The sequence below is a fragment of the Natrix helvetica genome, assembly GCF_964273705.1.
Source record: "Natrix helvetica genome assembly, chromosome: 1".
Lineage (NCBI taxonomy): Eukaryota > Metazoa > Chordata > Lepidosauria > Squamata > Natricidae > Natrix > Natrix helvetica.
This window is the reverse complement of record NC_138548.1, coordinates 249,500,984-249,511,132: the sequence shown is the minus strand read 5'-3', so window position 1 is coordinate 249,511,132 and position 10,149 is coordinate 249,500,984. Positions and strand designations below refer to the sequence as shown.

Genomic DNA, 10,149 nt, shown 5'->3' with positions numbered 1-10,149 from the left:
AACAAATGTCTCAGTGTGCCACCTGTGGCACACATGCCATGGGTTCGCCATCACGGAATTAGGCTGTGTAAGCTTTGCAAAGAGAGTTCTAACAGGCTTATAGATATGGTTTAGCTGGGCCCAAAATCTTAAAAAGAGAGGTAACTTCATCTGCTTTAAAAGGTTTTTAATTTGAATTCTCTCAGCCTAGTCTACTTCATAGGGTTGTTATAAGGATCACCATTAAGGGAAAACCACATGGAAACTACTGTCAGGTGCAAGCAACCAGAAGGGTTTCAGTAATGGCTCAGGTAGGTTTCTTTATTGTCAATTGCCAGATTATAAAAAATTTGCCAGATTGTCTGTCTTCCCTTGGGGAAGTCTGACGTGGACATCAATTTCCTCCCCTGCATGCCTCTAAGCTGGAGTATTTTTTAACCCTAGATATCTTTTAAAATCTTTTAACATTGGGGCTTCATCTCCTTCAACCAATGGTTTCCATCAAAACTACCTTGAAGTTCATGAAAAAGAGCAGAATATAATATGCCCAGTAAAGCATGGTTTTTTTTTTTTTTAAAAAAAAGCTAAATGTTATCCAGGCAGTTTTATTTGCTATATTTATACCCAGTTCTGGAAAGTACAGGATATTCCAGAAAATATCATAACAGCTGACTGCAGAGTTATCAAAGCTGAACATGGGGGCACCAGAGGTGGTATTAAGCAAGTTCTGACCAGTTCTGGAGAAAGGTAGTGGAAATTTTGAGTAGTTTGGAGAACCGGTAAATACCACCTCTGGCTGGCCACGATCCCATCTATTCTTTGCCTTCCGAGTCCCAGCTGATTGGGAAGAAATGGGGATTTTGCAGTAACCTTCCCCTGGAGTGGGGAGGGAATAGAGATTTTACAGTATATTTCCCCTGCCATGCCCACCAAGTTACACCAAACCCACCAAGCCACAGAATCAGTAGTAAAAAAAATTGAATCCCACCACTGGGGGGCACCCTATTTCCAGACTTATAGTGCCTGCCCCATATTGAAGAAAGTTAGCACCCACCTTCTCCTTCGAAGAATGAAATATTTTGAGAAATATTTAAAAAGGCAGAATATTTTATTTCCCTGCATGAGAAATTGAGAAACACGTTTTTTAAAGGGAGAAAGCAGCCCCCAGCAGATGTCAGCACTTAAAGAGATAAAGAGATAGGTAGCTCTATTTATCGGCAAAGCAAATACTGCAGGCAGAAATCTATTCAAGACAGGATATTTTGAAATTCCCTTCAGCAAGGTCTGAAGAAAAATAGGATTAGCCCTCAGCCACAGTAGGAATTGCCCTTCGTTGCATCAGTAGTCCAAACGTAGCTCAGGCAAATACCTAGGATTTGTACTTTGCCTAAAGAGTCAGATATGACCCCTACATGGCCCCATGGGAGTCTGACAACAGCCAATAGAATGCGTGTTCCTGCACAGGAACAGGAAGCTCAAGTGCAAAGCCCAAGAGAAAGTATAACCCCCTTCCAACTCCATGTGGTTCTCTTTCATCATTAAACCCTCTTTTCAATCAGCCTCCATTTTGTCTCCAGTGCCTTTCTCCCAGCTTGGAACTGAACCAGATAGATACTTCTTCCAACAATATGAAAATACACCCCCCCTTTACTCTTTCATAATCATTTTAATCAATATTTATCTTAAGTCTGTCTGTTCTAGCTATAACTAGCTCTAGAGTTGCTTATTTGCCTCAAATCAAGGAAGACTATTTTGCCATTAACTTTTTGACAAATATACTGAGACTGCATTTTATATTCTGACTCCATGCTTTACTGTAGTTGAGAACATCAGCAATTCTTACCAAATAGAGGGTGAAGCACTCAGTTTTCCTCAGGATGAATTGAGGGGTGGATCTGACCCTTAGAGCACTGGAAGCTTCCCTCCCCATAATATATAATAGGAATATTCTACCTGTATTCATCTGCTTGATCTATCCAATAAGACTGTGGTGGGAAAAAGCTGGAAGAGAGGATCTTATGTATACTACGTTATACATACACACACATACACACACTCACACACTTTATCTTCCCCTAATTTTTGGAAGGGGCTTTATTTGTGGTGCAAACATATTTAGAAGCAAGGAAACAAAACAACCTGATGATATCGGTTCTGTTGTTAGAATCATCCAGAGTTGTTGGGAGCCAAACACATGCAGAATCTCACATCTCCAGGAACGTGTTTTGCACATCTCTCTCGTTTTCCTAATTGGTGGGAACTGTTGGCTGCATTCTGCCTCTTGATCCTTGGATTTTAATCATTTATTATTGATTGATTATATTGATACCTGTGATGGAATGTAGTGAAGAGATGGAACCCCAGGAAAGAAGAGGTGCATTCCAGATACTTCTCTGGAAATACTGTAACTCAATCTGTATATCATACAGGAGAGTAAGAAGGTAACAGCAGCCCAATAGTTCACAGAGTATATTGTAGATTCAGTCTTTAATCTGGGACAATTTTGTCTATAGGTGTCAACAATAAATCATTCAGCTTGGAAGAATTTGCCACATTTCATTCTTGCTTTTGTGTCCTCCCTTCCACTGAGATTCACCCTCTTGGCCTGCTATTTATAAGATATTCTTCCTCTCTACCAGCTCAGAGCAGCAATATTAGCATGCACCCATTTGCAAAATGGTTACCACTATGCCTTCATTTCCTTACCGGCCATGAACAGTTTATAAATGCACAAAGAAATAAAGCTTTGCACCCAGTTTCCACTCAAATCAACTTGGGGTGGCAAGTTTGTTTTTGCAACCAACGAAATACACCTATAAAATAAAAACAAGGTTGGAAACGAGGACATGAGCAGGGTATATTGTTTTTCTTTTTTCTTTCTTGGAACCGGGATTTTTCTTACTCCAAAACAGGTGACAAGTCCAACTGGGGCAACTTGAATGATGTTCTTTGCACTCTCCTATTTGTCAGCTGTATTAGGGTACTGATTGGTTCATAGGGTGTTTAAGCTAGAGGCTGGCAGAAAATCCCCCAATTTCCCCTTTTCGACGTTAGGCCTCTACGACCACCGTTCGCTGTTGGGTTTCTAATGACTGCTCTTTTGGGCAAGCCAAGCCGGCATTATAATATCGGATCATTCACTAAATGACTGCCACTAAGTACACTTTCAAACAAGTTTTCCTCCACTGTCTTCTCTCCCCCCCCCCCCCAAACCTCACTTTTATGCACCGTAGTAGAGAAGTTGGGTAAATTCACGCCGCAGCTTTCCCTGTCCGGGTGTACCCTAGTCTTGTTTTGCATCGATCCGTGCAAAGTGTGGGTAAACGGGTGACTCTAGAAAAAAAAACCCGGTTTCTCTCCCAGTGAAAGAGAACAACTTTTTCAAGGTCGACGTGAAAGAAGAGAAGCGACTTCGAAGATAATGTTTTAAGCCAGCTCCCAGGAACGTCGCCCCTCTCCACCATTGCAAACGAGTCCGAACCAGTTAACTCAGGAGCGGCGTTTCTTCCCCCCCTTCCCTTTTTCTCGCTCTCTTAGCTAACCGGCAGAAGGTGCATCAAGCAGCGAGCAACAGATGAAAAGAGCAGGGAGAAACCAGGCGAGTCCAAAGTCTTCATTGCGGCGCGGCAAGGCACAGTACCCGGGCTCCGGAGGAAGACCTTTATCGGCTGAGCTCTGTAACTTTTCCAAAGAGCTAGGAGGAGGAGGAGGGAGGAGGAGGAGGAGGAGATAAAGCCTCCGCTGTTTAAAGCGGGGGGGGGGGGGGGGGCGTCGCTGGAGAGTGGAGGTGACTTGATTTCTTCCCTAGTCAGGGTTAGGGTGCTCCAGCCTAGCTAGCGGGACGAGTCCCCGCGGCGCGTTTCCCCTCAGCGCGTCTTCCTTTTCCTGAATGGGGTCTCCCCGGAGGAAGAGGCTCTGCCTTTTGTTCCTGGTAGGATTAGGGCTGTCTGTCATTCTCCTCGGACTTTACTACACGGCGGATTCGCCCCTCTGCGCCGGGACTGCGGCCAGGTAAGAAGATTTGGGAGAGACTCAAAAGGGAATCTTTCAAAATCAAAGGTTGGGTGGGACGGGGGACGACGACTCTTAACGTTGTTGGTGGCTGGGAATGGGAGACTTGCTCGGAAGCCAGGGCAGCCACCCTGGTGATCTGGTGATCTGGTTAAGATGAGTGGCGGTGGGGAAACAAGGTGTAATTCATTTTTATTTTTTTTTGGTGAAAACAACATGCAAAAGCGTTTCATTGAAGTAGCACTTAGCAACCCTGTGGAAGAACAAAGCGCTCAAGGCAGCCAGGAAGGCGGTGGAGCTACTACTTAATGTTCTTCCCAGCCTCCCAAGGAAGATGTTAAAAGTTTCGAAGTAGGCAGACCCATAATTCAGAGGGCCCGTTTCGTATTTTTCTTTTCAGCTGAAGGGTTTTGAATATATTGTAACGGTAATCGACTTTCCCCCTAACTATGCGTCCTGCAGATGTGCGTGGACAGAATGCTCCCAGAATGCCCAGCCACCATTGCTAAGAGCCCATAAACAACAGGTAAAGAAAAGCTGTGGTAAGGGTTAGAATTGTATTACCTCATATTTGTGGTCTAGCCCTGAGGGAGTAGTATATTCCATGGTTTCTTTGCTTGTAATCAAGAATTCATATAGATTGAGAAGTTACAAATGGATTTAACACTAAAAAAAAACCTTCACCTCGGTGTTGGGAAAAAGATGCAGAAATGTAATAGGATGTGGCTCATGATGTTTCAAAACATGGAGAAATCACACATGTATTATCGATTACTTTAGACATATACTTTTGGGAGAAGGATGCCTATTTTATAAACCATGGAGAGTTTAAAGTTTAAACATTTAGTTCAGTACTTCCCAAACCTGGGTAAATTACCCCAAATTGGGTAAAAGAGATACCCTACATTCTTTTGGGTAATGACACACAAACCCATTAACCAATCACAATATGGATATTTAAATGGCCTTAAAAGTGTTTTGCCTACATTGGGTAAAAAGGACTTTCTGATAAGCAGTTTTGGGTAATGAAAGAAAATGTTTGGGAAGGTCTTCTTTCCTCTAAGATTATTGCATTGTGTATCCTCTTATACATGCCTTCCTAGATTTTGAGCTGCTGGAGTTTTAAAATGAGAGAAATAGTTGACCCAGCATATTTGCAGATCACCAAGACAAAAAAAAAAGCCTGAATGGTCTGTGGAGATTCCTTGTGGACAAGATAGTCATGTCAGTTGGGTTTTTTAAACTTTGTAAATGACAGTGGCCATAATTAAAATGTTACCATATCCACATAAAGATGTATGAATGAATACTTCCATCTTTCCTGCCAAGATAGCATATGGGAGCAGTGTCCACTCTGATTCTTAACACATTTTAAAGCAAGATATAATTCTGAAGTGTTATTTTAAAAAATGAAAAGTTTGTGCTTGTTCTGATAGACAATATATACATAAATGAATAAAACCACAAGTAAGCCTTCATTGAGCCTTTTATTTCCTAGATTTCAGAAAAGCTTTCTGTACCTGTTTGCTGGCTCCTGAAAATACATTCAGAGAGGAAAGAATGTTCCCATTCTTACAAAATATGCTTATAGCAAAACCTATCTCAGATCCATCCTGGCTGTACTCCAGTTGTGCCAATTGCTTATAAACTTGGTTTCAACCTATCTAATGGAAGGAAATAACTCCAAAAAACACAACAGCACAAAACAATCTAATCCTAGAAAAACTTGCAAAACAGTATCTCTGAGTGGATTCCAAACTAAAAATGCATGAGCTTTATGGGAGAAAATCAGCTAATGTAGTTTTGTATTAGCTGGGAAGCACCTACGTTTGAGAGCAATTGAACTTTCAGGCTTTGTCATGCTTATCATGTTCAGTCTCCGATTGACCCAGGCACTTGTCATAGAATACAGAGTAAGAGTTGGAAGGGACCTTGCAGTCCTTCTAGTCCAAGCCCCTGTCAAGCAGGAGATCCTATACTGTTCCAGAGAAATGGCTGCCCAATTACTTTTTAATGATGGAGCACCTACAAGTTTTGAAGGCAAGCCCTCCCACTGGTTAGTTGTTCTCTCAGGAAATTTCTCCTTAGTTCTAGGTTCCATCTTTCCTTGATAATTTTCCATCATAAAGTCTTTTGTCTTAAAGAACACTCTTGTCCCCCTTTAAATGGACTTATCCTTGTGGTTCAGAAGAAATTGAAATCATTCATGTAGTGTTATAACTTTTATAGGTATTTAAGGAACCCATTTATTTTACCTAGCAACAACATCCCAGATAGACAGATCTTTGGCACGCACAATTTCTATGTTCTGATTCTAATGATAACATCTGTAATTGTGGTCAAATTTTCTGTGGCAGCAATCAGGAGGTCATCAAATAATGTGACCCTGGTTATCATAAGTGCAACTTTTTATATTCTTGTATATACTAATAGGATTACTGATTCTAATAAGAATGTAAAATGAAGTGCAATGTTGCAGGACTTCAAAAGAATTTTGGAGATTTACTGGCTGTTCAATTACATCTAGGAAAGGTGTATGTATTCTATAAAAACTCAAAAAGTCATATTGGGAAGCATTATTCTTTTAATACTTTGACAATGATTGTATTCAAAATCTGTAGTATAAAAAAAATTCTTTATAATCTTGTCTGAATGGATCAGCACTTTTGACTATACTATAAACTCTGAGAAACTGAAGTGAATGGAGAAATTGTTCGTTTATCTAGGTCAGTGATGGCTAACCTTTTCCCAAAGCTTCTGTGTGCAAAGGCGCGTGCACCCCCGAACTCCTAAAATGCAATGCACATGCACCCCCCACATGCATGTACCCTGCACCCCCATACATGCATGTGTGGCCCCTGTGAATATGCCTGACCCCCTGCTGCATGCGCGCACTCCCTGCATGTGCCCCCACATGCACAGTGGAGCTGAACTAAGGCGATGGCTCATATGCACACAAAGAGGGTGCTGCGTACCACCTGTGGCATGCGTGCCATAGGTTCGCCATCACGGATCTAGGTCATCATAGTTTGATAGAACTGAAAGGAATTCATGATTCTTTTTTCAATGTAAAATGAAACTTCTGTTTTAAAAGGTCATACAAGCTCATAATATATTGGAAGCTTTGGTTCACTCTTCTACTATTCCATTTTTTTAAAAAACTGTTCTTAACTTTTAGTAGTAAACAAAACTATTGAGGAGATATGGGAGTCAAGGATGTCCTGCATAATCTTCTTATCAAAAAGTTACAGCAAAGCCTCATCCCACGTCTCAGAACAACGGTAAAATCAGGCACAGTATTTATGAGTAACCTTGCTTTTATTAAGCTTGAAGTATGCTTCTTTAAATGTTGGAAAATGAGAGAAAATGACAGTTTGCAGATCTCTGTTAGGATCTTCTGCCAGACTCATGCGTGTTTATTTTCTCCAGGAAAATGAAAAACTTGAAGCTAAGAGCAAGGCTGGACAACTAATCCAGCATGTAAAGTGGGAACATTACATATGAAATGCAAATTGCACAGGCAAGTTCTTTTATAGGGCTGAAATGCTGCTAAATATTCCATGTTCAAGCCCTACTTACTTCTCATTTTGTTAGTGGTCAAAGTAATTGTCATTTTTGGATTACAATCTTAATTCCACTAAAAAAAAACTTGCAAAATAAATCAGGCTGAAAGATAGTGACTGGCTCAAACTCACCACTGACTTTCCCTAGTTAAGTATGGATTTGGACCTGCATCACTTTTTTCCCAATCTTACATTGCAGAGGACCTGGATATATTTACAGGACCATCTGTCTCCAATTATCTCTGCCCACCTCACAAGATCTAGCAGGGTTGGTGTGTTCGAAGTCCATCGATTTAACAGTGTCACCTAATGGGACTTATTTTAAATAAGGAGGTTAATAGACAAGGAGATAAATAAGCAGGGATTAACATCAGACAAACAATCAAGCAGAAAACAATACCCTAATTAAGGAACTATCAAGGAGAAGACTACACCCCTACTAATGCTGGCAAGGCAAGCCACTGTATATAAACAGGGAGCAAATCCTATACTAGTACTGATGATGTTGCTTAGTTGGGTATTCAAATGTCGGCAAGGAAACAACCAAACACAGAGAGCACCAAGGGCCCTGCCTTTTAAAAATGTTTCTGGTAACTTCCTAGAGTTATTTGGTGAGTGACAGCCATGTCATTTTAATTCATAATTAGAATATATAAAATAAATTACTCTTATCACCTCTCTACCTTTCAGTGTAATATTTTAAAAAAATTATTGCTGAAAAGGTTACAGTAAAATATATTTGACTTCAGTTGTGTTATGTTGAAGAGTTTATAGTGAAGTTAAGAATTGGGAGTAAAACAAAGAAAGTCAACTTTTTTGTCTCTTTTTTTTTAGTCTAAACTTTTAAACTGAAGAAGGCATACAGATTTTGCTAGGTCTTTCAGGGCTTTCCTAAAGCCTTCTGATTTTTTCTTTCTTTCCATAAACTATTCATGATGGATGAAGTAAATTTGGCGCAGAAATTCAGAATTGCCTGAGGTCTGCTAAGAAGTGATTTATTGGCAATTCTTCACTTTGCTGACAAAAGCTCTGTTTTTCATCTTAGTTCCAAAAAAAAGTGTTTTTCATTGTACAATGCATACTTGAAATGTAGAAGTCATTGCTATCAGATGTGGGGTGGTGACCAGTCAAAATAGTTTTAAAAATAGCAGGACAAGTCAAGAAAGAATGATCTACTACTTCTCTTGTAGAACAAACTCTTCAGTAGCAGTTCCTGTTTGTGAGCTTCTTAAAAGCATCTGGTTGGAAATTGTATGATACGGAATCCTAGATTAGATGGGCTGTTGCTGTATTGCAGTTGGATTATTGGAGGAATTACCGAGAGAAAGATCATTTTTCCCTTAACGTCCCCTCCCCATGGAGTTCTGTAGGTAAAAGTACAAAGAATCTTACAAAAGCAAAAAGGCAGCCACAGGAAGAGGGGGTTTGAAGTAGAAAAATACTCCTACAGAAGCCCTTTTCATGAAAAGATAAATGATTGAAATTAATAAGCAATTTTCCCCACCTCTCTAGTGCATTGCTAAAGATATTGGCTAAGGATGCATCTCACTGCTTTAAATACATGGTCCTTTCTGTCGCTCATGCATGCCTACTTAGGCTTCTGCTCTTTGTCTCCCTTTCATCCAGTTTACAATATCCAGTCATCCCATTCTTTGGTTCCCCCCCATCTCTTTCACTTTTAAACTTTCCTAAAACCTCTGTTGGAAGAAATGTCCTTCTAGGTTCAGCTCCAAGTGGGAAAAAGACACTGGAGACATGGAGGCTGCTTGGAAAGATGGTTTAATGGTGGACAGGACCACATGGCTTGAGTTCCTGAACAGAAAAGGTGATTGCATGCTTCAATGTTGGTGGAGAAGAAAGAAGAGACAGAAGGGCTGGAGGTTCCTGGCTTTATACTCTCTGCTTGGCCCCACCTCTCTGTTTCCTGTTCCCGTGTAAGACATGTATTCTGATTGGTTGTCAGACTCCCATGGGGCCAAGTTTGAGTTTCCAGATGCCATGTGTGAGTTTCTCTGGAAGGCTAATCCTTCCTTTATTATGTAAAGTACACTAGCTCAGGCTTTAATGGCTCCTTGACAAGGGGGAGGGGCAGGGAGCTACTTTGTCTTTAAAAACATGTTTCTCCCTTTTCACGTCCAGGGAATATAATATTCTGCCTCTTCAATATTTCCTAGGATATTTCATTTTTCTAGGAAAGGGGGGTTGCTAACTTCTTACACCTCCATATGCCCAGAAACAAGCACATGGCCTTTTGCCAGGCATGCCATTCCTTATCTATTGCCTTTGCAGACTCCCTGAACTATTGCAGCCCTATCTTGGTCTCCCAGCTTACTTTTTCCATTCCCTCAAGTCATCCCCACCTCTCTCCTGTTTGCCTCACTGCCATTCTCAAAACCTTTCCTTATTAGGTAGTGATAATGAGATCTGCCTTTTTTGTTTGTCTGAAAGTGCTTCAGAACAAAGCCTCACCTCCAGATACCTACCATCTTTGCTTCTGAAATGGCCTTCTGGTTCCATCTGGGGAGTAAAATAACAGGTGGTTAGATGCCAACCTTTCACTTTGAAGGCATCCCTGCCATCATTCTTTAAAAGAAAG

General features: G+C 40.8%; 1 protein-coding gene across 5 annotated transcripts in view; it reads left to right on the top strand.

Moving 5' to 3' along the window:
- Positions 1 to 3,735: 3,735 nt before the first annotated feature.
- The window catches only part of ST6GALNAC2 (ST6 N-acetylgalactosaminide alpha-2,6-sialyltransferase 2), a 57,000-nt gene continuing 50,586 nt past the window's right edge, over positions 3,736 to 10,149 (top strand). The window contains exon 1 of one of the 5 annotated variants that reach the window (XM_081938884.1): positions 3,736 to 3,990. In XM_081938884.1, the coding sequence (XP_081795010.1) occupies positions 3,869 to 3,990 (122 nt within the window). In that variant the 5' untranslated portion in view covers positions 3,736 to 3,868. Of the gene's footprint in view, positions 3,991 to 4,053; positions 4,170 to 4,478; positions 4,533 to 10,149 lie in introns of those variants that run through there. The other 4 variants (XM_081938885.1, XM_081938888.1, XM_081938887.1 and 1 more) reach the window with 4 other exon arrangements.